Source organism: Gadus morhua, chromosome 19, assembly GCF_902167405.1.
Source record: "Gadus morhua chromosome 19, gadMor3.0, whole genome shotgun sequence".
In the NCBI taxonomy this organism is placed as follows: Eukaryota; Metazoa; Chordata; class Actinopteri; order Gadiformes; family Gadidae; genus Gadus; species Gadus morhua.
In genome coordinates, this window is record NC_044066.1 from 13054676 (window position 1) to 13081316 (window position 26641).

General features: G+C 51.5%; 5 protein-coding genes across 7 annotated transcripts; 1 reads left to right on the forward strand and 4 right to left on the reverse strand.

Annotated features, from left to right (window-relative positions):
- Nucleotides 1-213: 213 nt before the first annotated feature.
- def6c (DEF6 guanine nucleotide exchange factor c) lies at nucleotides 214-8861 on the reverse strand. Of its 2 annotated transcripts, none has more exons than XM_030342117.1 (13): nucleotides 8703-8861; nucleotides 8285-8594; nucleotides 7124-7264; nucleotides 5955-6137; nucleotides 5552-5782; nucleotides 4863-5009; nucleotides 3978-4086; nucleotides 3484-3698; nucleotides 2717-2824; nucleotides 2328-2494; nucleotides 1833-2100; nucleotides 913-1003; nucleotides 214-543 (listed from the first exon to the last, which is right to left on the reverse strand). In XM_030342117.1, the coding sequence occupies exons 2-13, from the start codon at nucleotides 8378-8380 to the stop codon at nucleotides 347-349; spliced, it is 1953 nt and encodes a 650-aa protein (XP_030197977.1). In that variant the 5' UTR covers nucleotides 8381-8594; nucleotides 8703-8861; the 3' UTR covers nucleotides 214-346. The 2 variants fall into 2 exon arrangements, with proteins under 2 accessions (XP_030197977.1, XP_030197979.1); XM_030342119.1 differs by having other exon boundaries at nucleotides 8285-8419; nucleotides 8703-8856.
- A 626-nt stretch (nucleotides 8862-9487) lies between these two features.
- Nucleotides 9488-13484, reverse strand: LOC115532380 (tetraspanin-7-like). The gene has a single exon (XM_030342150.1). The coding sequence runs from the start codon at nucleotides 12071-12073 to the stop codon at nucleotides 10886-10888; it is 1188 nt and encodes a 395-aa protein (XP_030198010.1). The 5' UTR covers nucleotides 12074-13484; the 3' UTR covers nucleotides 9488-10885.
- Nucleotides 13485-13612: 128 nt separating this feature from the next.
- On the reverse strand, nucleotides 13613-19684 carry LOC115532356 (zinc finger protein 646). Of its 2 annotated transcripts, XM_030342109.1 has the most exons (10): nucleotides 19490-19684; nucleotides 18829-19025; nucleotides 18251-18349; nucleotides 17714-17809; nucleotides 17300-17410; nucleotides 17000-17117; nucleotides 16559-16827; nucleotides 16029-16423; nucleotides 15799-15857; nucleotides 13613-15580 (listed from the first exon to the last, which is right to left on the reverse strand). In XM_030342109.1, the coding sequence occupies exons 1-10, from the start codon at nucleotides 19521-19523 to the stop codon at nucleotides 13965-13967; spliced, it is 2994 nt and encodes a 997-aa protein (XP_030197969.1). In that variant the 5' UTR covers nucleotides 19524-19684; the 3' UTR covers nucleotides 13613-13964. The 2 variants fall into 2 exon arrangements, with proteins under 2 accessions (XP_030197969.1, XP_030197968.1); XM_030342108.1 differs by having other exon boundaries at nucleotides 16029-16827.
- Nucleotides 19682-22561, forward strand: washc3 (WASH complex subunit 3). The gene is made up of 8 exons (XM_030342168.1): nucleotides 19682-19842; nucleotides 20166-20280; nucleotides 20686-20784; nucleotides 20876-20941; nucleotides 21050-21196; nucleotides 21375-21485; nucleotides 21791-21855; nucleotides 21978-22561. The coding sequence occupies exons 2-8, from the start codon at nucleotides 20230-20232 to the stop codon at nucleotides 22093-22095; spliced, it is 657 nt and encodes a 218-aa protein (XP_030198028.1). The 5' UTR covers nucleotides 19682-19842; nucleotides 20166-20229; the 3' UTR covers nucleotides 22096-22561.
- dram1 (DNA-damage regulated autophagy modulator 1) lies at nucleotides 22553-26549 on the reverse strand. Its single transcript, XM_030342166.1, has 7 exons — nucleotides 26211-26549; nucleotides 25689-25756; nucleotides 24468-24610; nucleotides 24163-24340; nucleotides 23700-23758; nucleotides 23523-23615; nucleotides 22553-23390 (listed from the first exon to the last, which is right to left on the reverse strand). Exons 1-7 carry the CDS (start codon nucleotides 26339-26341, stop codon nucleotides 23346-23348), a joined length of 717 nt encoding a protein of 238 aa, XP_030198026.1. The 5' UTR covers nucleotides 26342-26549; the 3' UTR covers nucleotides 22553-23345.
- Nucleotides 26550-26641: the final 92 nt, after the last annotated feature.

The following is a 26641-nucleotide window of genomic DNA, read 5'->3' on the forward strand; positions in this document are numbered from 1 at the left end:
CCCTGCAGGTCATGGGGAGCACAGAGGAAACTGAGGATCTTTACTATTACTAATAATTTATAAGCTAATCAGGCATAATTATTGTTAATATCAAGCCAGAAACTTGAATGCACAAAATTGTTCAATGTAGTTTATTACTTCAAATGTTCTCTGAATGAAATTAACACTGCATGTCCAGTAGGAAAAGTCTCACAAACATATAAATATAATGAATCACATTTATACCGTTTCGTTTTATTATGCTTATTGCTCTATTTATTCCATGTTCTTAATTAAATAAACATGTAATGCGTTGATCATTTCTGTGGGTTTTTCTGTATTCATAATTTAATCATCCTCCATCCTCTCAGCTTTGACCCTTAGCAGTGTCATCCGAGCCCTCTGATTTGCTGACTGTGTCCGTGTGTTTGTCCAATCCCTGGGGCTCTGGGGGCGGACTGCCGGCCCTGCTCTTGTACTTGGAGATGAACTCTGTGCTGGCCAGCGCGCCCTCCTTCTTGGGACACATGTTCTGCTTTGTTGTCTTGCGATGTTCGGTCCGATCTGAAGATAGAAAACGTCAGTGATAGTGAGTTTGATTTTGTCCAGGGAGGAGTATCAAGCCTTGTTTTAAACGTGTAGAGGCGTTGGTGAGTCCGCTGCCTCCCTGCTGGTGAGCAACAAGACTCCAGCGACCTGCTGGTCACTGACCGGCTCTCACTCACTGAGGCAGATAGTTTGCATAATCGTATTTAAAAGGTAGGTAAAATACTTAATATTTTGTTCTTATTAATGTCCTTTATTAATTAGAAGGACTTAGAAGGCTGTTTCTTCCTCCTTCCCCGTCTGGGGGTGAAGGAGTCCATCGTATTGTGTCTCAACCGATGGGTTCACCCCAGAGAGGAGACCCAGAGGTCAGAGGTAAGAGGTTACCTCCAGGGGTGATGGGAGTCATGAGCCGGTTGAGCTGCACGTTCCAGTGGCGGACGTGTTGGCTCGCATTCCTCAACTTCTCCTGGACCTCCTGGAGGGAGAGGGAAAGAGAGAGAGAGAGAGAGAGAGAGAGAGAGAGAGAGAGAGAGAGAGAGAGAGAGAGAGAGAGAGAGAGAGAGAGAGAGAGAGAGAGAGAGAGAGAGAGAGAAGGGAGAGAGAGAGAGAGAACGATGAAAATAGAGGATGAGGGAGAGAGGGAGGTAGAATGAATGAATGAATGCCTTTATTGGTCGTTCCAAAGGGTAGGATCCGAAGCTTCAGCTTTTATTAAGCCCCCCCTTCTCACATTTTTTAAACTAACAAACAAATGTCATACAAACGGTGTGTTTGCATATACATGCATACACTTACCTACATATATATATATACATACACGCCTACATATACCCAAAAGGGTCAATACATTAACCTCCATAATGAGAATAACGATGTTCATCATCATCATCACCATTATCAACAATCACATAGTGATACTGCTCAATGTCTTTTCATATTGTCTGTTCATATTTTTGGTTTAGTTTCTCTGGTAATGCGTTCCATAACTTCACGCCACTGACAGATTTGCACCTGCTTTTCATCACTGTATTACAGGTAGGTTGTTCCCAATTGAGTTCGCCTCTGTGGGCGTAACCCACTTCTCTTTCTCTAAACATGGTTTGTATGTTGGGCGGTAGTAGATTGTTATGAGCGCTCTACAGAACTAACGCAGCTTTCTGCTTTAAGCGATCCACATTATATCACAGCTCCTGACCAATGTAACGGTAACCGTGGTGACCGTGGTTGCTGTCATCGGGTTGATGTCTTGCTCAAGGGCCCCACGGCAATATCACCCACGATGAGCCGGGACTCGAACCCTTTACCTCCAGGTGCTTGCGGCTTCTCTGGCGCGACTCCCTCAGGTCTTGGAGCTCCTGGGCGGCACAGTCCAGGGCGGAGGAGGGGCTAGGCTCCTCCTCCCTCTCCTCCACCACCTCCTCCTCCTCCCTCTCCTCCTCCTCCTTCACCTCCTCCTCGTCCTCCCCCCCGCCTCCTGGCACCTCCTCTGCGGGCGGGAGAGCCCGTTGGGCTCGCTGCTGCTCCTGCAGGAGCTGGCACTGGCGGGATTTCTCCTCTTCTGCCTCTAGGAACCTGAGGAAGAGGAGGAGGGGGGGGAGGAGGATGGGGAAGAGGAGGAGGAGAGGGAGGAGGAAGAGGAGGAGGAGAGGGAGGAGGAAGAGGAGGAGGAGGAGGAGGAGGAGGAGCGGGTGTGAGATCTAAATTCTGCTCCTGGGAAGGGCCTTATATTCTACTCAGCATCAAACTACTAGTTGCGTGTGCGTGTGTTTACGCGTGTGTGCGTGTCTCTGTGTGTGTACCTCTGAAGCTCCTCCCTGGCCCCCTCCTCCTCGCGGTCGGCCTGGATCTCCTCCTGCAGCGCGGCCTCCAGCCTCCGCTGCGTCTCCTCCAGCTCCTCGATCCGCCTCCTCTGCTGCTGCGCCTCCTGCTCCTTCTGCTCCATCTCCAGCTGCATGCTGTCCCTCATCTACACACACACACACACACGCGCGCACACGCACACACACACACACGCACATGCACACACACACACACACACACGCACACGCACACGCACACGCACACGCACACACACACACACACACACACACACACACACACAGGTAAACATGCATTTTTGTGCAGGTGAGACAGGACGTGTAAAGGTGAGACAGGAAGTGATGCGTACAGGTAGACGACTGGGACTCACCATCTGCGCCTCCTTCAGCTGTCTCTCCAGCTCCCTCTGCACCTCCTGCTGCCGGCTCCTCTCCTCCTCCTCCGCATCTCTTCTGCGATTCTCCTGCTCACGTGCCAGCTGAGGAAGAGGAAGGAGAACACTTTTAATTCAGATTAAACACTTCTTACTCGATTAATCATACTCTCACACTTCTTACTAATTTAAATATACTCTCACACTTCTTATAAACTTAAAAATACTCTCACACTTCTTAAACTTAAATATACTCTCACACTTCTTAAACTTAAATTTACTCTCACACTTCTTATGAATTTAAATATAATCTCACACTTCTTACACTCCTTACTCGCTAAAATATACTCTCAAACTTCTTATGAACTTAAATATACTCTGATACTTCTTATAAACTTAAATGTACTCTCACACTTCTTATGAACTTAAATATACTCTGACACTTCATATAAACTTAAATATACTCTCACACTTCTTATTAACTGGATGTGGTTAGTGAGGTCCCCCTCCATTGTAAAGCGTCTTTGATTTGAAAAGTGCTATATCAATTCAATCCATTATTATAATTATTAACTTAAATATATTCTCACACCTCTTACCAACTTAAATGTACTCGCACACTTCTTATTAAATTAAATGTACGCACACGCTACGTCTTCAGTTAATACACTTCTTGTTAACTTATCAAAAATGTACGGCGTCCAAATGTACACGATTTAAACCATCAGTAAGTCCCGCCCCCCCGCCCCCGACCCCTCCCTCACCTGGATGATGCTGTCTATCTGTTGGTTGTGTCGCTCCCTATCCTCGTCCGTCTCCTGGTAACCGTCATCTGATTGGCTGAGGTTGCTGCTGTTGCTGCAGGTGCTGAGGTTACGTCCCCGTTGGCTGCGCTCTCTCTGGACCCGCCTCTTCAGCTTCAGCTCCTTGTGCAGAGAAGACTTCCCCTCCCCTAGCAGACGGAGGGCTGTCTGCAGGGCTGCACACACACACAAATACACATGCATGCACCCCCCCCACACACAAACGCACACACACACACACACACACACACACATACACACACACACACACGCACATAAACACACATATATAAACACACAGTAGTAGTGGAAAAATAAAACAGTACACAGTAGAGTCTAAAGTAGACCAGTACCGGGTGGGACGGTAGGACAGTACCAGTGGGACAGTAAACCAGTATCAGCGGGACAGTAAACCAGTGCTAGCGGGACAGTAAACCAGTACCAGTGGGACCCACCTTGGATCCACTCTACTTTGTGCCGCTGGTCCGAGGCGCTCATCTCGTAGGATTTATTCAGGGTCTTCACACAGAGAAGACATCGCTTCCCATCGCGGTCTGGGAGGGCCTTGGGAGGGGAGGAGATGAGGAGAGGAGGAGAGGAGAGGAGGGGAGGAGAGAGGAGAGGAGGAGGAGAGGGGAGGAGAGGAGAGGAGGAGAGAGGAGAGAGGAGAGAGGAGAGGAGAGGAGAGGAGGGGAGAGAGAAGAGAGGAGAGAGGAGAGGAGAGGAGAGGAGAGGAGAGGAGAGGAGAGGAGAGGAGAGGAGAGGAGAGGAGAGGAGGAGAGGAGAGGAGAGGAGGAGAGGAGAGGAGAGGAGGAGAGAGGAGAGGAGAGGAGGGGAGGAGAGGAGGAGAGAGGAGACGACGGGGAGAGGAGTGGAGAGGGGAGGAGAGGAGGAGAGAGGAGAGAGGAGAGAAGAGAGGAGGAGAGGAGACGAGAGGAGGAGAGAGGGGAAGGGGAGCGGAGAGGACGGGAGAGGAGAGAGGAGAGGAGGAGAGGAGGGGAGAGGAGGAGAGGAGAGGAGAGGAGGGGAGGAGAGGAGAGGAGAGGAGAGGAGAGAGGAGGAGAGGAGAGAGGAGAGGATGGGCAGAGGGGAGGAGAGGAAAGAAGAGGAGAGAGGAGAACACAGCAGAGTTAGAGTAGAAAACAGAGTAGAGTAAGTACGGTGAGAGTAGAACAGCATAGTAAAGTCGAGTAGAATCGAGTAGAGCAGAGCAGGAGTAAACAGGAGTAAAGGCTGCCAGACCACAGTAAGAGCTGCTGGTTCCAAGCCCGTTGAGGCCCAACTCTTCACTGCTGAAGTGTTGAAACCTCGGCGCAGGGAGCGAGAGCTGAGGGACTCACCTCCACCACACACGTCTTGTCCAGCTGGATCGCTCCTCGCTGGTCCTTCAGCTGCTCGCTGACGTAGTAGGTCATGGAGGAGGGCTTCAGCACGAACCAACGCTCCGTCCAGTTCCTCCGCATGTGGCCCTTCTTCCACATGTAGCCCTGGGGCAGAGACACACACGTTCTCCTCTCATCCAAAGCTGCTGGTCAGAGCCAGACTGAGTACAACAAGAGCATAGAACCAATGATTAAGCCACGACTAAACAAGAGCTGCATAAGGCGTTAGGTGTGGAGTTTATGTTAGAATTAGCTCAGCTGGTAGAGGTGGTATGATTGGTGCCCCATTTTCTCATGTTTGTCAAGTTAGGGAGCGAGGCTTACACCTCTTTTTTAACTGTAATTAGAAAGACTATTTTAGTTTAAGTTAGGTCTGCTCTGTTAGTTATTTTTCACCTAGCTCCCCCTGATGTATAGCTTTTTGATATTCTTTTGTAACAATAAACCTTTTTTCTCATGCGTGAACCCAAGACTCTTTACTATTTGAGATAGCTTTATGTTACCCCCTCAATGCCCGAGACAAGAGGGTCATAACAGTTATGCACATCGGTGGTACTCATCCCATCACTATGTGGATGAAAGCGTCTGGTCACATGACCTCATGTCATCCCAGCATCGTAACATTAGAATGCTGAAGGAGAGCTGACCATCTTCAGCACGCCGTGGTACATCTCCAGGAAGACCTCGTTGAGGGCCAGGCTGAAGGCCTCGCCGCTGGGGACCCGGAGCATGTGTCCGGCCCCCAGGTGCTCCAGGAACCGCCACACAGACAGGCCCTCCTCCCGCGCTGATGCATCCTGGGACAGCAGGTCCTCCAGCGGCCGGCTGTCCCACTCCTGGCTCATCGCCACCGAGAACTTCTTCACCAGGTACTCCGCCTGCGCAGGTTAACGTGTAGCATTTAGCGTTCGCATTGTAAAAGCGGCGTGCATATTGTAATAATCATACTATGATGCACGATAAACAGTTTGAAACACTTGCATAACATTTGTCCATGTGATCTCCCAGGCTCTGTATATATATGATCTATTCACACGTGACAGATCCTACCTCCTCCGCCACCATGAGCAGGGGGTAGCGGTCTTCAGACAGCAGGTTGAACAGGCAGAAGAGCTTGAAGCTGTCGTTCTCGGACAACAGCGACCCCTGTGGCAGCGTCAGGTAGTTCTTCTTCCTCGTCATCATCCAGCACACGTCGTCAAACTTCTCCTTGTCGAATGTTCCTTCTTTGACCTGGTCACCAGAGAAACGGTATTCAATCACTGTTTGTTGCTATAAAATCATGGAATCAAGACAATCAAACTCGTACATTTCCACTAATGAGCCAACCGTTGATCATTAGTACCATTATTAATCACGACTATGCAGATATGGAAAATATATTGATGACATATTTGGTTTTCCCACGTTTTTTTTCTGAAATTAAGAAAGAATTCCGTTAACCAGCCCAGAGACCAGGGCTGAGATCCTGAGACCCAGGGCTGAGACCCAGGACTGAGGGCTGAGACCCTGAGACCCAGGGCTGAGGGCTGAGACCCAGGACTGAGACCTAGGACTGAGACCCAGTGATGAGGGCTGAGACCCAGTGATGAGGGCTGAGACCCAGGACTGAGACCCAGGACTGAGGGCTGAGACTCTGAGACCCAGGGCTGAGACCCAGGGCTGAGGGCTGAGACCCAGGACTGAGGGCTGAGACCCAGGACTGAGACCCAGTGATGAGGGCTGAGACCCAGGACTGAGACCCAGGGCTGAGACCCTGAGACCCAGGACTGAGACCCAGGACAGAGGGCTGAGACCAAGGGCTGAGACCCAGGACTGAGACCCAGGACTGAGGGCTGAGACCCTGAGACCCAGGACTGAGACCCAGGACTGAGGGCTGAGACCAAGGGCTGAGACCCAGGGCTGAGACCCAGTGCTGAGGGCTGAGACTCAGTGCTGAGGGCTGAGACCCAGGGCTGAGACCCAGGGCTGAGGGCTGAGACCAAGGGCTTAGACCCAGGACTGAGACCCAGGGCTGAGGGCTGAGAACCAGGACTGAGACCCAGGACTGGGACCCTGAGACCCAGGACTGAGACCCAGGGCTGAGACCCAGGACTGGGACCCTGAGACCCAGGGCTCAGGGCTGAGACCCAGACCCATGGCCTAGACCCAGACCCAGGGCTGAGGGCTGAGGGCTGAGACCCAGACCCGGGGCTGATACCCAGGCCGTCCCCTCGCACCTTGTCCAGGATGTAGGTGTTGAGGTAGGGCATGTAGCCCTGCTTGGACACGGGCCCGTCGTCGTCGTCCCTGAAGTGTTCCTCCAGTGCCACGGGGTCGTGGGGGAGGTTCAGCACCGTGTGCAGGTTGTGGGACAGCACCTGGGATACAGAGACCGGAAGTATGGAAACAAACCAAAACATTCAGTTGTGGGACACAACCTGGGATACGGAGACCGGAAGCATGGAGAAAAAAAAACAAATACATTCAGTAGGTTGTGGGACACAACTTGGGATATGGAGACTGCGGAAGCATGGAAAAAAAAAAAAAACATTCAATAGGTTGTGGGACACAACGTGGGATACGGAGACCGCGGAAGCATGGGAAAAAAACAAAAACATTCCGTAGGTTGTGTGTCAGAAACTGGCACAGAGACCCGAAGGGCTTCACTTATTAAGGGAATAAGTCAATCATTTATTATGAAAAAAGAATCGCTCTTTGGACAGTTCGGGGCATTGGGCACCCACCACACACGCGCGCACACGTACACGCAAACAAGTACTTGCACACACGTAGGCACACGCACGCACGTAGGCACACGTACGCACGCACGCACGCGCCCGCGCACGCACGCACGCACACACACACACACACACACACACACACACACACAGAACCACACACACACAGAACCACACACACACACACACACACACACACACACACACACACACACACACACACACACACACACACACACACACACACACAAACACACAGGGGATCCTTTCGGGAATAAGCGTGTCTCGACGTGTGGGATTCCTCTGTAGGATTTCAGTACAAGTCCACACTGGTTACACCCCGTCTACCCACCCTGCTGACTGGGGAACATTCTCTGTTATTTTACATCAAAGCGTAAAACAAACCCAAGCCGGGCTCAGGTTAGGTTACAGGCCGCCAGAGAGGACTTTGACCCCCCGCTGGCTTCACTGAACACCACAACTCACGCATAACATACCAGCGCTACGTCATTATGATTGTGTACACAAGATACACTAATCTTAATCCATCCCCCTGATATTCCAGGGCTACTGAATGGTATACATTCTGCCTCAGGTACGCGTTTTATGCAATGATTTTATATTGACAGATTAAACGAAAAGTCCTTGGTTTTAACTTACCTTTAACTGCGATTTGGACACTTTGCCACACTTTTCCACATCCAGCGATGTGAAGGCATGCCATATAGACTTCAGGAGCTCCGACTTGAGGTCCATGATCCCGGGAGGTCTGGACGCTCCAAATTTAGGCTTCAGCTGGAGAGAATAAGGTGAACATTACGGAACCATCAGGAGACAAAAGACGGTTGATGGGGACACGTCCTCCGAAAGTGTCCAGAAGTGCGACACACTTCAAAACGAAGGGGTAGAGTGTTGATAGTCGTTATTCGGGAACCCTTTTCTGCGCCTGTTGCGTTATCACTGCGTAAATCTGAGTTGTAGGAAGGGAAGGAGAGCAGGGGAGGGGTGTAAGGTAGAATACAAGCTGCTCACTGAAGTGTTAAAATGGTGCTATCCATTTGTATAATAGTTCACATACCAGATGGGTTGTTAGTGAAGATAGAATCAAACATGTGACAAAGAACTCCAGCAGGTTCGGTGAAGAAGGCGAATTGGTTCAAATCGGGTGAACGACAGAAGAGATTCCTGCTCCATGTAGGCTAATCGATCAGAATAATCAGGGCAGCCGATTGCGTAGCTGGCTTCATGGACTCATTATTCACGACACACAAACAGGGAAACGCGAAGCACATTAGAACAAGTCAATTATTTATTTTATAAACACACAATAACTTTAAATGATTAGAGGCATAGGTAATAATCCTGATAATCCTAATAATCTATGATGAGATTCCCATATTTGTTCTGTGTGTCTGTGTGTGTTGGTTGTGTGTCTGTGTTGTGTTGTTTCTGTAAAGTATTGCATATTGTGTGTGTGTGTTGTATCTGAGTTGTATTGTATGTGTTGTGTCTGATGTTTTGTGTCTGTTGTTTTGTTTCGTCTTTATTGTGTCTGTGTTGTGTTGCGTCTGTTTTGTGTTTGTGTCTGTGTTGTATTGGGTCTGTATCTGTGTTGTGTCGTGTCTGTGTTGTGTTGTGTTACGTCTGTATTGTGTCTGTGTTGTGTTATGTCTTTGTGTGTCTGTGTGTCTTTATAAATTCCCTGGCTCCCTCTCTATTCTGTTCCTCATCAGATAGGATCGTCTCTGCCCAGGTGGGTCCAGTTATGAGGGACATTCAATCATTCATTATCATCCGTTTGGTGTGCATCTTGAGAATATACGACCTTTGTGCTGGCATTTCTCATTAAAAACATCATAAACCTGTTTTTAAATGTTCCTTTATAAACCATGAATCACAAGGGGTCAGTTAAACTTGAGTGACTTTCTATATATATACATCCTTAAGTCTGCATCTTGCACTAAAGGAGATAGTAATCACATTTATCACATTGCATATCAACCCTGGACTACATAGTCACAGATGATTTTTTGCAGTTTATTTTATTCATACAGTTTGAAAACCATCAAGCCTCTACTGCTACTGCAGCCGCAAAGACAAACCTTCACTTGCATTTTCTATAATGAGACATTGATTTTGTTTCTGCATTCGATCGATAAGATGTCATCTATATTATGTGCGTGTTTCATGCCCCTCCACCCCAATACATTATCATCATTCAATCCTAATCGACTGTGGTCTGACTTTTGATTTACAACATACTAGCCCTAAACAGGATTCATCCGGTGGACTAAGGACAAGGGTATGATGGATTCTAAAGTGGGGTTGGCTTGGGTGGGTGGTGCAATGCCTTCCCAGTTCGAAAGAACCTACTACAGAATATATTCACATTACATACTTACCTTAACTTAACAATTGATAACATCTGTATGATAAAGACAAGAGAGGTTCATTATTACATATTAACACAGTACAGGTTGGTTCTATATGGGCGATATTATAATGATTTCATCATGCTTCTGTTATGAAAGCCCCTATAATGTTCAGCTGGTTTGATAATACCATCGTTTCTCAGGAGCAGAGACTTAAGAAGTCTTTAAAGTTATAAAACATGTAAATTCTGGTCCATTTTCAACAGTACGGCCTGAAAATGATGGTTCTCAGGGTCACATTTTATATAGTACAGCCTTTTGTACTACATTCAACACTTATTAACAAAACTACATTACGGTGGCATCATATACACAATATATACACAATGAGAACATGCAACCTTTTGGACTTTAGACTAAAACTGTCTTTGCTACATCAGTCTACCACAGAAACCAATTATTTAAAATAAGTTTTAGGTTTTAATTTAGATTCAAGAGCCCTGGGCCATCAGGGGGTGAAGAGCACTGAGAAGATCTCTTGTCGTAGAACGTCTGGAGGGAGGGGCCAGCTTCAGTGATCGGCATCTTAAACACTGTTCAAATAATTAAACTACATGGTAATAATCAATAGTGCGTAGTATTGATTACCAAGCAGGATCGAGCAGAGACGTTAGAATTCAAGGAAGCATGATCATTCTGTCGTTGGGCCAAGAGTCCGTCTACCCCCCGGTCTCACCCCACGGTCTCACCCCATGGTCTCACCCTACGGTCTCACCCCACTGTCTTACCCCACTGTCTCACCCCACTGTCACACTCCACGGTCCATAAGAACAGAGAACCCACCCCCCTATCCAGAGGAGGAGGGCTCAGGTGGAGGTGAGGCAGCGTTCTAGAGGCCCGGCGGTCCCGGTGGGAGCAGGGCCCCCCTGTGGAGGAGGGCCCCCCCCCGGTGCAGCCTGGGAGCCAGCCGGTTGGCCAGCAGGCAGGCCAGGGCGATGCCCCCCGCCTGGGTGAAGGCCAGGCCGAGGACGGAGGCCGCGATGTGGAACACGTTGTCGTTGACCACGCTGAACACCTTCCGGAAGCATCCGTGCGGGTGGATCCCTGCCGCCTCCGCCTCCGCCGGCTCCACCCCCTCCACGCCCCCCTCCCGCTCCGGGGGGAGGAGCCTGTTCCGGCAGCCCATGCGTCGGGCGCAGCAGCTGTCCGGCAGCGACACCACGCCGGCGGCGGCGGCGGCGCCGGCCGTCCCGTTCCCGCCGAAGAAGGCGGCGTCCCGATTGGCCCAGTCGGACGCCAGCCAGTCCTGCCACCCGTCGGCGCCGCAGCAGTCCAGCGCCCGCTGCAGGGAGTCCAGCGCGTCGGCGCGGCCCGCGTCCTCGCCGTACCGGGCCACCGCCCGCTGCAGCCCGCTGCGGAAGCCGCCGGCGATGTCCTGGCGGTAGAACAGGCCGCACAGCCCGGCCGCCAGCCCCGCCGCCAGCGTCAGCAGCTGGAAGAACCCGTAGGCCCGCAGCACGCCGGGCAGCCCCGCCGCCACGCCCAGGCAGCCCAGGAAGCCCCAGGCCGTGACGGCGGCGCCGGCGGCCAGCAGCACCAGCGGGGCGTTGGGGTAGCGGTTGGACGACAGCAGCATGTAGTCGGCCAGCGAGAGCCGCGCCCACACGCCCAGCGTGAAGACCGCCAGCCCGGCCGCCCAGAACAGCCCGCTGAAGGCCAGCAGGCCCAGCCGCAGCAGGGGCCCGGCGCCCGGGGCCCGGCAGCACGGCGGGGGGCCCCGGGCCGGGGGCCGGTGGGGGGCCGGCGGGGGCGCCAGGGGGCCCTCGGGGGGGAACAGGGACAGCTGGGAGAGACGGAGCTGCGGCTGCCCCCGGTGGTCCGCGTGGTGGGGCGGGGGGTCCCGGTAGGGGGTGAGGAGGTAGCCCGGGATGGCGGAGGGTCTGCGGGGGACGGGCGGGGGGGCGAGCAGGTCCCCGGGGCGCGGGGAGGAGAGTCTGCGGGCGGCGAGCTGCTCCGTCTCCCAGTCCAGGAGCCGGCGGCTGGGGCTCAGGGAGGCGTGAGGGAGTGGGGAGCTCATGGTGGCCGCCCCGCTTTATCTACTCCCCTCCTCCCCTCCCTCGGACGCTCCCTCCCTCCCTCCCCCTCGTGTCCAATCTTCTGTCTCTTGCTCCCGTCCTCTCTAACTATCTCTCTCCTTCCCTCTCTCTCGTTTTCTCCCTCCTCTACCGAACCTCCACGCCCCCTTCTTTATGACGGGCCGTTAACTCTCCAGACCCCCGTCTTCTCCTCCTCCCTCCTCCTCTCCCTCCTCCCCTTCCTCCTCCTCCCTCACCTCCTCCTCCCCCTCCTCTCCCCTCTCCTGCCCCTTCCTCTCGAGACACCGTACCGTAAATCCTCCCGTCTCTGGCCGCTGGGTCCTGGTGTTATCTCGGACTGCAGAAGCCGCCGTTGCCCCCCGTTTATTGATGGGTTTGTTTGGGCGTTCCTTCCACCTGCCTGCTCCTCCGCTCCTCCTCCTCTACTCACTCCTCCTCCCCTCAGCGCTCTCCTCAGCGCTCTGAAGCCCAGTGTCTGCCGGCTGTGGGCAGGAGGTACCGGCCCACCCACCCCCTCTCCCGGCCTGGAGGGCCGGCGGCTGGGGGACACTTCGTTAGGGACATTAAAACATAAATAACAAAATAACATGTTTTTTAAAAAAAAAAGTAAAAAACGTAGACTTGTCGATTTGCAGTTTTAGAAAATTATATATTCATGAAGGCTTAAAAACGATATAGTTATATGCATATAATATATATAAAAAAAACTATATAAACCCATACAGCATGCAGTGGGCTAAATATAGAAGAGTCTATATTTGGCGTTTTAGGGCGTTTTTGTTGAGATGACCTTTACCGTAGAATTAAGATGGACGTTTATATCCAAGCCCTGGTTAATGGGTGTTGGTTTATGAGAGCCGCTGGAGTAAATGATCCATGCATGAGAATTAAACCGGGCTTTTCTAGGAACCCAGGAAAGACCTTCTCAGAACTGGGATTCTACCACACTGGATTATCAATACAAGAGGTTTTAGGAAATTATTTAAATTGATTAAAAGTATGAGGAAAAACATTTCATGTTTTTGAAAGGAGGGTTAATTCGAAAGCGCAATATAGCAAAATAAAATTCAAATTTTTTTCCTTATAAAATATTTGGAGATAAATGTTGTAACTATTTGAATGTGGCGGTGGAGGTGAGATAGGGAAACCACTATCATGTGACCTTTAAATAGATATTCGAGAATAGCCCTATTTATTATTAAATCGATCAATAGACATGTTTTATGCTGCATTAACACAGTCGTGCCGCTCTCTAAAAATAGCAAACCAATTAGAAGTGGCGAAGGGAGGCCAGTGAAATCGAATGGATGGCCCTCTAAGGTTCCCCACCTAAAACACGAACAACCATCTGGTGGTTCTGTCTCCATCAAGACTCTCCCATCTCCTCCTCACCCCTCCTGACCCCCTCTTCATCTCCTCTACCCTCACCCTCCAACTCCTCACCCCTCATCCTCCTTTTAAATGTGCAAAACAATGTTTCAGCCAGAACAGTCCTAGACTTCAGACACTAAACCTTTAAATTGAGCAAAAAATACTTTTTAATGTACAGTTAGTAATTAGAATTACCAAGACAGGTTTCACCTCGGAGGATGTTCAAACACCCACCTTCCTAGGGGGCTATATGTAGTGCTACAAAAATAATACAAATCGAACAAAAACAAATCAGACGGATCAGATCTAACGTTGCCCCCCTGGCGTCATGCAGCAGCTTACCGAGGTCCGGTCAATCATCAGTTAATCACCGGTCCATTTGACCAACAAGGCAATAATTTGAACTTTAACATCATCTGTTTGCCGTAACATGTCAACAGTAGTCGCATCACACCGTTTAGAAAGAGAGGGAGACGCTGGACACAGCGCCCCCTAGTGGCCTCAGTCTGCCGACGGCGCCCCCTGCTGGCCGCAGTCTGCCGACGGGGACCCCTGCGACGGCGCCCCCTGCAGGCCGGCCGCGTGCCCGTCCATGTGTTTGGTCAGCCGGCCCTGCGAGGAGAAGCTCTTCCCGCACTGCTCGCAGCTCAGCCTCCAGGCCTTGGCGCCGGCGTGGCTGCGCTTGTGGCGGCCCAGCTCCGACGAGCTCTTGAACTTGAGGTGGCACACGCCGCAGGCGTACGGCCGCTCGCCCGTGTGGATGCGCTGGTGCAGCCGCGCCTCGCCCAGCGTGAGGAAGGCCTTGCCGCAGTGGGCGCAGGGGAAGGGCCGCTCGCCGGTGTGGATGAGGTTGTGGCGCGTCAGCGCGTACAGCTTGGTGAAGCCCTTGCCGCAGTGCGTGCACAGGTAGGGCCGCGCGCCCGTGTGCGACAGCACGTGCTCGCGCTGCGACCGCTTGCTCTTGAAGCGCTTGTCGCACTGGATGCACGCGTAGGGCTTGTCGTCGGCGTGCGAGCGCTGGTGCTTGGACAGCTCGCCCTGCGACAGGAAGCCCTTGCCGCAGTGCGAGCACAGGAAGGGCTTCTCGCCCGTGTGCATGCGCTCGTGCCGCGTCAGGATGGAGACCAGCGTGAAGCGCTTGGGGCAGTGGGCGCACTGGAAGGGCCGCTGGCCCGTGTGCACCGTCAGGTGCTTGGCCAGCATGAAGCGCAGCGAGAAGCGCTTGCCGCACTGGGAGCACTGGTGCGGCCGGTCGCCCGTGTGCGTGGCCTGGTGGCGCTTCACGTCCGAGCGCCGCGTGTACGTCTTGTCGCAGTGCGGGCACTTGAAGTGCCGCTTGGCGTGGTGGCTCTGGCGGTGCTGCGAGCGCGCCAGCATGGTGTCGAAGGTGTCGCCGCACTGCCGGCACGGGTAGCGCTGCCGGTCGCCGTGGCTACGCCGGTGCTCCAGGAGCTCGGCGGCGGCGGCGAAGCTGCGGCCGCAGATGGAGCAGATCTGGGGCAGGCGGGACTGGCCAGCGTGCGCCTCCCGGTGGTGGGCCGTGAGGCGGCGCAGGTTGCCGAAGGAGCAGCCGCAGGCCGTGCAGGCGAAGGCCACGGCGGCGCCGTGGTGCCGCGCCTCGTGCTTGGCCAGGTCCCACGAGTGCTGGAAGGTGCGCTCGCACTGCGAGCAGCGGAACGGCCGCTCGCCCGTGTGCGTGAGCTGGTGCCGCCGCACGTCCGCCGTGCGCGTGAACGTCCGGCCGCACGTGCCGCAGGTCAGCGCCTTGCGGCGGCCCCCGGCCGGGGAGGGGTCGTCGTCGGCGCCGTCGTCGGGGGGGTCGTCGTCCCCCGGCCGGTCGGGCTTGGCCTCCTTCCGGGCCGTCTCCGCGTTGCCCTGAGGGAGGACCTTGATGGAGGTGAAGATCTGGTCGGTGGCGCCGGGCGTGGGGACGAACTCGGCTCCGTCGCTCTTCGCCGCCATCAGCGCTCGGAACTCCTCGGCCGGGACGGACTGCATGTGGATGTGGGGCGGAGCGTTCTCCTCCTCCTCCGCCTCCTCCTCGGCCCCCCCTTCCCGGTGGTGGAACGGACACTGGGGACAGGTGAAGATGATGGACACCTGCTCCCCAGAGTCGTCTAGGAAACGCAAGGACGGGAGAGGAACAAACAAGGGGACCTCACTGAGATCTTAAAAGGGGCTAGGTAGGGGAGAATGGGGGGGAGGGGGCGTGGCCAGGTAGTGGAGGGTAGGGGGGGGAAGGTAGGGGGAGATGGTGGGGGGGATACGTCCAGGTAGGAGGGGAGATGGTAAGGTAGGGGGGGAGGAGGCCAGGTAGGGGGAGATGTGTGCTTACCCGTGTTGAGGCCTTTGATGGCGATCACAGACGGTGCAATAGAAGCATCCACTTTTTTCCTGGTAGAGAAAGCATACGTTACATTCTGGTCTCTACAGCTGACCCATTTGATTGAACCAGCACCTTTCTGGTCGGAGCTCAACACCCTTAGCCACACTATGCTAACCACCGCCATATCATATCTGTCAAAGTGTACTTCCATGCGGTCTGAGTAGAATGAGTGTTCTTACATTATCTGCTGTGAGGAGTTGTGCAGCTGTAAAACCTGCTGCCCACTGGTCAGAGTCTCGATGTGGAGGTGGCAGGACGACCTGTCCCCAACCCCCAGGGAGGGTGGGGGTTCAGAGAGCGGCTCCTCCTTGGCCGTCGACCCACAGCCTCCCTCGCCGGGACAAGTCAACTCGTTCGCTGATCCCAGTTCACCTCTGATGGACTCAGAAGATCCAGGGCTGTCAGATCCTCCCGGCAGCATGTGGGCATCAAGCGACCCCTGCTCTTCTTGGAGATGGATCGGCTCGGCACAACACTCGCTTCCTTCTTCCATTGTCACAGCCTCCTCTGCCTCAGTTACAGGAAGGGCATTCAAGTTGATTTCGGGTTCATTTTTGCCCTGCAGCATCTCGTCCTTTTGTACAAAAATCATGGTCAGCGTTTCCAGCGCTGTGGCTACATCTCCCCCTTCTCCTTCCTCCACCTTTTCTCCGTCCATCCTCGCCTCCTCCTCCTCCACCTCGACCACTTCCTCATCGTGTTCGCTCACCACCGCGGATAGGTCCTCCGTTTGGAGACAGATCTCCTCGGAGGTGTCCACCAGGTCTCCGCTGACCTCCGTCGCCCCCAGCTCCACCTCCACCTCGTACACGGTCACCATGCTGTACTGCTCCGCCTCCACGAAGGCCAGGGGGTTCACCAGGTGGGCGTAGTTGTGTATGGCCTCCAGGCCCACAGAGGGCGCTTTGCACACCTTCTGGGACGGAGGGATGGACATCGCGGACAGGATGCAGCCCCCGATGGCCGACGACGGGCCGCCTAGAGCCGCGATGCAAGACAATGAATACAACTACACACAAATACAAGATAATGATCCACACCTGTCACCTTCGGCTCCTTTCAGTTGAGACCCTGGGATTGGGGGGGGGGGGGGGGGGTTGTAAGTGTGTGTTTTATTTAGTTTCCACATGGGTGAGGGGGAGGGGCTTACACTGCGTCTTAAGGAGGCCAAGGTTCTTGTGGTGCTGGTGGATTTGGCTCAGGTCGCTGCCCATGGTCGGCAGACAGTCGTCAGCTGCACAGAGGTCAGAGTTCAGCCAAGCCGCCGTCTGGAAACCAAAGAAGTCGGGTGAGACACAATCCCCGCGCCCACGTTCATCTTACAAGTGTGACCAAATAATATTGTTCTGACATGATGGTCCACCGCGGCCCCAAGACCCCCAAACAACCCCCCAGACCCCCGAACATCCCCCCAGAACCCCCCAGACCCCAGACCACCGCGTTGGTTCACCTGTTTGAGGTCCGGGACCGTAAAGACCTTCTCCAGCTTGGACAGCAGTTCCCACAGCAGGATATGCAACGCGCCGTCGTAACTCGGCCCGTACTCGACCGGAAACACCTCCTGTGAGGACAGAGCAGGTCAACGTTTGGATAAAGACCATGTCTCAGAGAAAGACTGTGAAGCTCATGAAGGAACTTAAGTTTGCTTACTACCACTGTAGTAAGTAGCTACTTACTACTGAACAATCACTGATTTTGTGTAAAGGAAGTCAAAAGTTACCACTTCTTGATATATAACCTATATAACCTCTAAACTCTAGTTGGCAACAACAGAATGTACTGAAAATACTGCTTTTTGTACTAGACTAAACCAGCACTGATGTGATGAACATCATGGGTCCAGAGGAGGGCTAGTTGACCAGACCTGGAAGAAGTAGGCCCTCTCCGTCGGGTCTTTCAGCAGACTCTGAACCAGTGAGATGAACATGGACTCGGTCCTCTCCAGGTCGGCGTCCCGGGGCTGAGAGGGGAGAGGAGAGGAGGAGAGGAGGAGAGGAGGAGAGGAGGAGAGGAGAGGAGGAGAGGAGGAGAGGAGAGGAGAGGGTCCATGAAACAATGGAGGAATAATATTCACCAGTCCTGGTGTCCATTTTATCATCTCTTTCTCAGAATCATAGAGTTTAGTTAACGTCATGAATGACGACAAACACCTTGATAACAAGCTATCAAAGTGAGTCCGTTTTTTAGGGTTAGCCGTGACTTTGAATAATGAGCTGAAGCAAACAAGCAACTAAACATTTCATATCCAAAGTGTAAAAGCAGCAAATTACACAAATGAATTCATAACTTACTAAAACGATGAACTGATGATTAGCACAATTACAATCCCTCCCATCGTATTGATCCATTTCATCCAAGCTGTTCTGAAGAAAGGCTTTCCCAGGGCTGGTTGAGTGCTCACCTCGTGGGCAGAGGAGACCGGAAGCCTCTCCAGGTGGTTCTGGACGGCCTGCAGGTCCACAGCCCCTCGGACCGAGCCCTTACACAGCTCCAGAATCAGCTGGAACAGAAACAGTCACTGAAGGATGTAAGGAACGGACCGAGCCCTTACACAGCCCCAGGATCAGCTGGAACACAGACAGTCATAGCCCACAGAATAACCTTTACCTGAACCTTAAAGAGGACCTATTATACTACTTTTCTGGTCTTAATTTCTTATTATTGACTCCTATAGCGCAACCTGACACGAATCACATCACAAAAAACGATGTAGATTTTCGGGAAACTCTTCCTCTCATCTGTTGTCCCGAGGGTTTAGCGCTCTGCACAGCCACCCCAGACTGTCAGCAGGGAATACGTTGAAATGAATGTACGTCATTATTTGACACTTAAGTATGGTTAAACATGACTATCAATCATTATAACAACGTTTATAGGTCATAAAAGTCGAAAAAGCATAATAGGTCCCCTTTAACCTTAACCTTACCCTGGCACTAAACCTCAGAATAAACTTAATCTTGTCCTTCACCTTAACCTTACCCTGGCTCTGAGCCCCAGGAGCAGCTGGGCTCTCTGTCTCTGCGTGAGGAGGCCGGGGAAAGCTTCAGTCACCATGAACACAAAGTCCTGGAGCTTGTCATAACTCAGAACCTCCCTCCGCTTCGCCACCTGCCACAATGCGGCCGACAGCAGCCGCAGCGGTGGGACGATGAGACGGAGACAGGACAGGGGGAGGCCTGGAGGGGGGAAGGGGTAGGAGGATATGGGGTTAGGGGGACATAAGGTAGGGATGTTACAGGAGGTACTTGACACAACAACGACGCACAGAGCTGTCATTAAATCGATGTCCTGTCCTAAAAATATACTCGTAACCTAGTACCAACTACCCACTACCTAGTACCCAGTACCCACTAACCAATACCACCTACCTACCAAGTACTCTCTACCCAGTAACCCCTTCCCACTACCCAGTACCCACAAACTAGTACCTAGTACCCACTACCCACTAACCAGTTCCCTCAACCCAGTACCAGTCCAGGAAACCCACACAGATACCTCCCTTAGAGCTGTACCTTATACAGGACCTTGTGGGATAATGTTCCTAAAGATGTTCCTGAACAAAACTAAACTAATGGCCTGTTCCTTCTGATGCTGAAACACTAAACACATTAAGGTTCATTCATGTTTTAAACCGACCAACCGTTGGCGTTTTCTGCGGATGCATTCGCCTCCATTGCTGCAGAAGTCCAGTTCGAACTGTATAATTAAAACAATGTGATATTATTGTTATATATCTTGGTTTCTTTCCTGCGCGCTTTCGACGCAAGCAGCGGATTCCTCAACTTTTCTTCCGCATTTCCTATTTTCAAAGTAAAGCTTCACGTCGCCGCTTCCGGTATGCAGAACGCAGCCGCAGTCAGAACATGGGGGCTAAAAACCTTAAATAAACCAGGATTATTGAATGATAAAGAGGAAACCCGGTGGACGTTGGTAACAAGAAACATGACTACATCCGTTTATGTAATTTGATCAACGTAAAGGAAGGAATATAAGGTACAGGTAACAATATTCATAATAAGAAAACTAAACACGAAGCTAAATATATGTATTTCGTATCTAAAACTGAACCATAGAACGATAACCTAATACATTCACCAAATCAGAAATGATTTTCGGTTGATACATTTTTTACCAGGAAAAACTTTAATTTAATTGTAGTCCCTTTCCCTGACATCCATCGTGTTGTCACTGTAACTTCAAAGCAAAAGTCCCCGGAGCGGCGGAAGTCCAGAGCGGCGAAGGCGGATGTGACATTACTGACCCATTGTGTGTCATGTGACAGACACACATGACACATCTCACTAACGTCCAAATAGTTTCTGATCTTGTTGACGTCTAGATCAGATTTCCCGTCATTGAGTTTCCGTTCCGAAACCCGCGATGGACGAGGACGGGCTGCCGATAGTGGGGTCGGGAGTGGACCTCACCAAGGTGGGGTTAACAGTAATATCTAAATACAAGGAAGGTTAACAGGCTTAACGTTCATATACATAAATACAAAGCCTTTCCAGCATTGGGTTCCAGACAACTTCTGACATTACAACATAATGATTGATAAGAGCACATCCGGTTATAAGCCACACGTAGAGAGCTTTCGTTAATGAACGGTATTTTGGTGCTCCTCAAGTAGACAGCTCTCGTTAATTAACGTTATTGTGGTGAACCTCAGGTAGAGAGCTGATGGTAAGTGAACGTTATTCTGGTGCACCTCAGGTAGAGAGCTGATGGTTAGTGAACGTTATTGTGCTCCTCAGGTAGAGAACTGATGGTTAGTGAACGTTATTGTGCTCCTCAGGTAGAGAGCTGATGGTTAGTGAACGTTATTGTGCTCCTCAGGTCCCCGCCATCCAGCAGCGGCGAGTGGTGGCGCACCTCAACCAGTTTGTCGTCCACACGGTGCGGTTCCTCAACCGCTTCTCCACAGTGTGTGAGGAGGTAGGCCCCGGTCACCAGCCCCCAGGGGGGGAGAGTCTCATCACACAGCCAGTGGAGGCCATGTCTTACTGCTTAAATGTGCTTTCCACAGAAACTCTCCAACAACTCTCTAAGGATACAGCAGATTGAAACGACCCTCAGCATTCTTGAGGCCAAGGTGTGTTGATCCGTGACGCAGTTGTACTGCGCTTTAGGTGGGACTGTTTTCAGAGACGTGATGATGTGGCTGGTCTGCCTGTTGACCTTCTGTTTTCACGCCGTGTAGCTCTCCTCCATCCCCGGGTTGGATGATGTCACCATCGACTCAATCAGCCAGCGACCGGCCGCCGCCGCCGAGACGAACGGACTGACAGCCAATCAGAACCTGCAGCCCGGTGTCCCGGCCGCAGTGACGTCACTGCCACCACCGCAGGTAAATCCAGTCCCTATTCAAAAGGTATATTATGTAACATTTACGCATTAACATATATATATATATATATATATATATACAAATTAAAGTGGGATACTTTCCACCAATGTACTCATATGGAAGTCAGTTGAACCTGTAACTGACGTTAACCCCCCCCCCCCCACCCCCCCTCGGTTAGGTGAGCGGGCCCGTCGCTGCCCCAGGAACCAAGCCTGACCCGGTGGCGGACAATGTGGTGACGGTGGCCAGAGACCCCCGCTACGCCCGCTACCTAAAGATGGTCCAAGTGGTGAGGGGCCAGATCCCACTCATTCCCAGTATCACATCCCACTCATTCCCACTATCGGATCCCCCATCACACAAGGCACCCAGGTGTCCCTCAGCAACACCCCCCTTACCTCAGATGACCTGTAAATCTTAATCTGAGTGAAAAGGGGTATGACCTTCCCCTTAGACCCTCAGGATTATGGATTCTGCTACGTTAACGAGTTCAATGATTATCAGCGTCACACAGTTGGCTCTAGCTATATAACCCAACATATATAACATGTATGACCCACCATGCATAACCTAAAGTATTGGTTCCTCTCCCAGGGGGTCCCGGTCATGGCCATCAAAGCCAAGATGGTCCTGGAGGGTCTTGAGCCCGGCCTACTGGAGTAAGCGCCTCTCAAAGCTCAAACCATCATGTATCACACCTATACAACGCTGGTCACACACACACTGCACTGCTGTGACCGCATGTCCTGACCCGCGTCCTCTCTTGTTTCCATGGATACAGCACGCCAGACGCCCCAGTGCCTGACGCAGGGCGGGGCCCCAGCGGGGGTCCGGGGGGCGACCGGGACGAGGAGGACGACGAGGACAGCGGGGGCAGCGAGTCTTCCTTCAGCGACTGACTCCCCCCGCTGCTCCTCTGTGGGGAACCCCCGCAGAAACCACGTAGCGGGACAGGAAGTGACATCAGCGCCTGAGAGGAAGTCCCGAGGCACATGGTCCGACAGCGATGGCCTCTGGTCTGATCGCCGTGGAAGCACACAGTAGCTGCTGGAGGACACCAAACGGCGACGGCGTCTGTTGCAGGTCGTTTAGCCAGTCCGTGCCGCTGCTGCTGCATACATGTCTGATCACGGTTTGTTTTGTACTGGTGGTCATTTTATAATATCAATGCCTTTTTAAAATAAACTGTCCTCTAGCCACTTGCTTATAGGAGTCGCTGATGCTTCAGTGAGTCCCTTCATGTCAGCTCTCATAAATCGTCCTCCATGTCGTGGGAAGATGGTTTCAAGATAACTGGAAAGCCCTTTATGTGTACAAATATTAACATTCATAATGTGCGTAATAAACTCTTGCATAATAAAGACAGTCCTACTTTATTATTTCTCAAGCATTTATAAAAAAGATTTTACACGTCGAACAATACAGAAGAATACAGCATGATTTTAGAAAATGACCCATCCTCTATCATCTGGTATAATATGAAAGAATCAAATCTTTATCAATATGAAACTGACATTTACGATATAATCTCTCTCTCTCTCTCTCTCTCCATGGTATACATAATATACAATACTACGACCAGACATACAGACTGATGTTTCTAAACATCACAGTACATCAGACTGCGGCCGTTTGGGGGCCGCAGTAGTTGTGTAGTTGTGTAATTATGTTATCTCCCTCTCCCCCCCCAAAGGGGTATAACATAATTACACAACTACAGGGAATTCAAACCACCCACGTGTGGTTTCTCATGGGACTTCAGTGTGACTGACTTCTCGTATTTATGAGCAGCGGACACACAGCGCTGTCACACAGTCGCTAATCGCAGCACAGAGAAGATCAGCCCAGCTTTAGTGTAAACATTTACAGCCCCTCCCCTTTGTGGTTTAACACACACACAGACAAAGACACAGGCATAGGTTCTCAGTGAAATAGCAGAAGTAGATAAAAAAAAAAGAAGTAACTTTGAATAAAGTTAGAAGAAACTGTATATACTGATTTACGATTGATGCTGATTCATTTGTTCTCAGTAGGTAACTATAGATGGTTTACAATATTGATATGCAAGAATATTGAAATGTGTCGGATACGGTAGAAATACTAGACAACAGTGTTTAAAAAAAAGTCAAAAAAACACAGTCCAGTCTGGTCAAGAGTTCTGCTCCAACTCTGCCTTCACTTTCAGGGCGAACAGCTGCAAAAAAGAAAACCAGAACACACTGTCAACATGATGACAGGTGGGCGGGAAGGGGGGGGGGGGGGGGGGGGGGGGGGTAGACTAACACATTCGAGGAACCAGCAGTGTGTAGGTTTGTGTGAAGCTTACCTTGAAGTCCGGGATATATGTGAGGAAGAACAACACGAAGCTGAAGGCAACGATCCACTCACACACCGCGCTGAGCAGGTGGACGGTGTAGTCCTGGTGGAGAGAACCACAACACCATCAGCACCATCAGCACCATCACACACACACACACAAACACACACACAAACACACACGCACCTCGTCGCTGGGTTTTCTGTGCAGTTTGGTCCCTTTCACCAAGCCTCCGCTGATGACCGCTGGTGCCTCGGTAAAGGAAACTGGTTCAGACCGGTGGTGTTATTGGCCAGCGTGTGTAACTACGTGGAGAACTTCTATCTACCAGTGAGACGGCATCACATGCAAGGGTGTTCAATTCATAAGAGGCACACGTCCAGCTTATATTTAGACTGTACATCTATTCTGATGTGTGTCACCTCATCCTTTTCATGTTAATTAAAATACAACTAATACGTTGTTTTTCTTACCAATGACGTCATTTTCCAAATCAGACCAATGGAGAACGGGAATATGGGATAATTACGTTATTGGTCCAAATTGACTTTTTGCATGATTTTCCAACGTACTTCTGAATCAGAGCTAATATTGTAAATAAGGGGCGGTTCTCCTTTAAGGAGCGCTGGGGGCGGAGCCTGAAGGATACCAATCAGCACGGCCAGCAGGCTGATGACGGCGAAGGCGGTGCGCGTGTGACACACGCACAGCGCCGACCCATACGGCCGCATCTGGTAGGAGATGGCCGCCTGGAGGATGGCGTAGAACACGCCTGTCCCGAAGAACAGTAGGGCGCCGGTGTCGTGGACCCAGGTCACCATGGTTTCCTGAGGTCAACAACAACAACAACAACAACAACAACATTCAGCCCTAGGGCAAGGCAGCGCTCTTCGACACTCCAGGTGGGAGTGGCTGCATGTATAAATAGAAAGAGTATGAGATGAAGGCACCGACCTGGAAGGTCCCGACAATGCACATGCCCAGGCAGGACACCAGGCCCAGGCCCAGCGCCGCGTGGTTCAGCCGCGATCGCACGCTGCCCACGTCCTCGCCCAGCCGCTGGACGAACTTGTAGCGGGCGTACATGGTCCCCGAGGCTGGGGGGAGACGCAGTGTCACATTACTCTGAAGAGGTGAGAGGAGCGCTCGGGGGGGTGAGGGCAACTACGCCCCCTGTCCCCCAGAAAGCATCCTGAGCAAGATGCCCTAACCCTTGAGCAAGACGCCCTACCCCAGCTCAGGTCTGGGACAACAGGCAGTTCACGGTCTTTTGCTTCACACTTGTTTTCCACCAGTCATGTTCCTGGACTAGGGGATCACTAGGGGGTCTATAAACACAAACTCAGCAAGCTGTAGTAAACTTTCAAAAAGTGTCTGTAAAGGTTTCAAATCAACACTGAGTAGACCACTGTAGAAACTTCTTCTTTTTTTTTTTTTTAAATCACCTTCTGAAATCTTCATCCAGTCATGCATATAGGTGTGAGTTATGCTATGAGTCCTTAACAACAACAAACAGGAAACGGGCTTAAGTCCACCCCTTGTCGTTTTTTGTTTCTAACCCGGGCTCTTTGACGTCTCCGCCAAGAAGTTCTGCTGTAACCCACTAGGTCTGCTGGACCAGAGGTTCTGCTATAACACAGTAGGACTGCTGGACCAGAAGATCTGCTATAACACAGTAGGACTGCTGGATCAGAGGTTCTGCTTCAACCCAGTAGGACTGCTGGACCAGAGGATCTGCTATAACACAGTAGGACTGCTGGATCAGAGGTTCTGCTGTAACCCAGTAGGACTGCTGGACCAGAGGATCTGCTATAACACAGTAGGACTGCTGGATCAGAGGTTCTGCTTCAACCCAGTAGGACTGCTGGACCAGAGGATCTGCTATAACACAGTAGGACTGCTGGATCAGAGGTTCTGCTATAACACAGTAGGACTGCTGGACCAGAGGTTCTGCTATAACACAGTAGGATTGCTGGACCAGAGGTTCAAAAGCAGGAGCCAAACGTCACATGTCAACACTTTCACACACATCTCTTGGTTTCATTTTTCTTTCCCTTTTTAGGGAAGTGTCAGTGCATATCTCATGAGTCAGCTCCCCTTTCCCTGGGTGAACGTCAACGTAAAGGGGGCCCAGGCCGCCGCCATGGTGGTCCATTTGGATGAACGAGGGCCTACCTAGGAACGCGGTGACGGAAGTCATGAAGCCGAAGATGCAGCTCTCTGGGGGCTCTGCGCCGGTATCACTTAGAACAGAGAAGAACTTGATGTAAGACTGAGCATTAAACCAGTGATAATAAACAGGGTTTTCATGATAAACTGATCATAAAATCTGTGATATTAAACTAGGTAATAAACGTTTGGAAGTTAAACCGGGTTTTAAACTTTTAAAATGTGATGGTAAACTAGTCCCAATACAGCAAGTTAAATCAGTGTTTTTGTAACATGAAGCAACAGTGTGCGGGGAACATCTGGGCTGGAGCCAATAACGGCGAAAACGAAACCAGCTTCAATCCGTTAATAGGAAGTCGACTCACTCATTTATGTTCAATAAATAAGCATGAAATTAAACCATCGGTCTCCACATATCACACTACCTGAAACAATATTAACTCCTATACATTGATCTGTTATATCCACAGGTTTACTGAAGTCTTTGGTCTCCCACATGAGCCCACCATACATTCACAGCCCGCTCACCTGATGTAAGGAAACACAACGTCCACGTCGTTTCGGTAAATCGCGACGACGTATGAAACGATGAAGTTGCTCGAAGACCAGATGACCAGCAGGGCGGGAAGGAACACCATCCCACTCTGGAACCAGAACATTGCGGGGAGGGTTCGAGGCCGGGCGGAGACACGGAAAAGGTTCGATTCCCGACTAGAGACACCGATAAGGCTAGAGTCACGACTTGAGACACATTAGCAGTGCCCTCTTAACCAGAAGCCCTCATCATAGTGCCTCTGAGGTCAATCCTCAGACCGAGAAGTCTCCTCTGTGGTGAGCGTCAGGCCGTCAGCCGTCACGTGGTGAATGAGAAGCGACCCAATCACTTGAAACGGTCAGGGAAGTTCTTCCTCAAACGAACAGTGCATATGCACGTACACCATGCCGTTCAGGGCCACTGG

Excerpts from the sequence above, each read along its gene's own strand:
- def6c (XM_030342117.1), bottom strand. The coding sequence starts at position 8,380 with ATGGACCTCAAGTCGGAGCTCCTGAAGTCTATATGGCATGCCTTCACA. Across the intron at positions 5,783-5,954 it reads TGCTCATGGTGGCGGAGGAG|GCGGAGTACCTGGTGAAGAA; the intron begins GTAGGATCTGTC and ends TAACCTGCGCAG. Across the intron at positions 2,101-2,327 it reads GCCAGGGAGGAGCTTCAGAG|GTTCCTAGAGGCAGAAGAGG; the intron begins GTACACACACAG and ends CCTCTTCCTCAG.
- LOC115532380 (XM_030342150.1), bottom strand. The coding sequence starts at position 12,073 with ATGAGCTCCCCACTCCCTCACGCCTCCCTGAGCCCCAGCCGCCGGCTC.
- LOC115532356 (XM_030342108.1), bottom strand. The coding sequence starts at position 19,523 with ATGGAGGCGAATGCATCCGCAGAAAACGCCAACG. Across the intron at positions 19,026-19,489 it reads ATCCGCAGAAAACGCCAACG|GCCTCCCCCTGTCCTGTCTC; the intron begins GTTGGTCGGTTT and ends TCCCCCCTCCAG. Across the intron at positions 15,581-15,798 it reads CATCAAAGGCCTCAACACGG|ACGACTCTGGGGAGCAGGTG; the intron begins GTAAGCACACAT and ends TGCGTTTCCTAG.
- washc3 (XM_030342168.1), top strand. The coding sequence starts at position 20,230 with ATGGACGAGGACGGGCTGCCGATAGTGGGGTCGGGAGTGGACCTCACC. Across the intron at positions 20,281-20,685 it reads CGGGAGTGGACCTCACCAAG|GTCCCCGCCATCCAGCAGCG; the intron begins GTGGGGTTAACA and ends TGTGCTCCTCAG. Across the intron at positions 21,486-21,790 it reads ACCTAAAGATGGTCCAAGTG|GGGGTCCCGGTCATGGCCAT; the intron begins GTGAGGGGCCAG and ends TTCCTCTCCCAG.
- dram1 (XM_030342166.1), bottom strand. The coding sequence starts at position 26,341 with ATGTTCTGGTTCCAGAGTGGGATGGTGTTCCTTCCCGCCCTGCTGGTC. Across the intron at positions 24,611-25,688 it reads TTCCGTCACCGCGTTCCTAG|CCTCGGGGACCATGTACGCC; the intron begins GTAGGCCCTCGT and ends GTCTCCCCCCAG. Across the intron at positions 23,616-23,699 it reads ACAGAAAACCCAGCGACGAG|GACTACACCGTCCACCTGCT; the intron begins GTGCGTGTGTGT and ends TCTCTCCACCAG.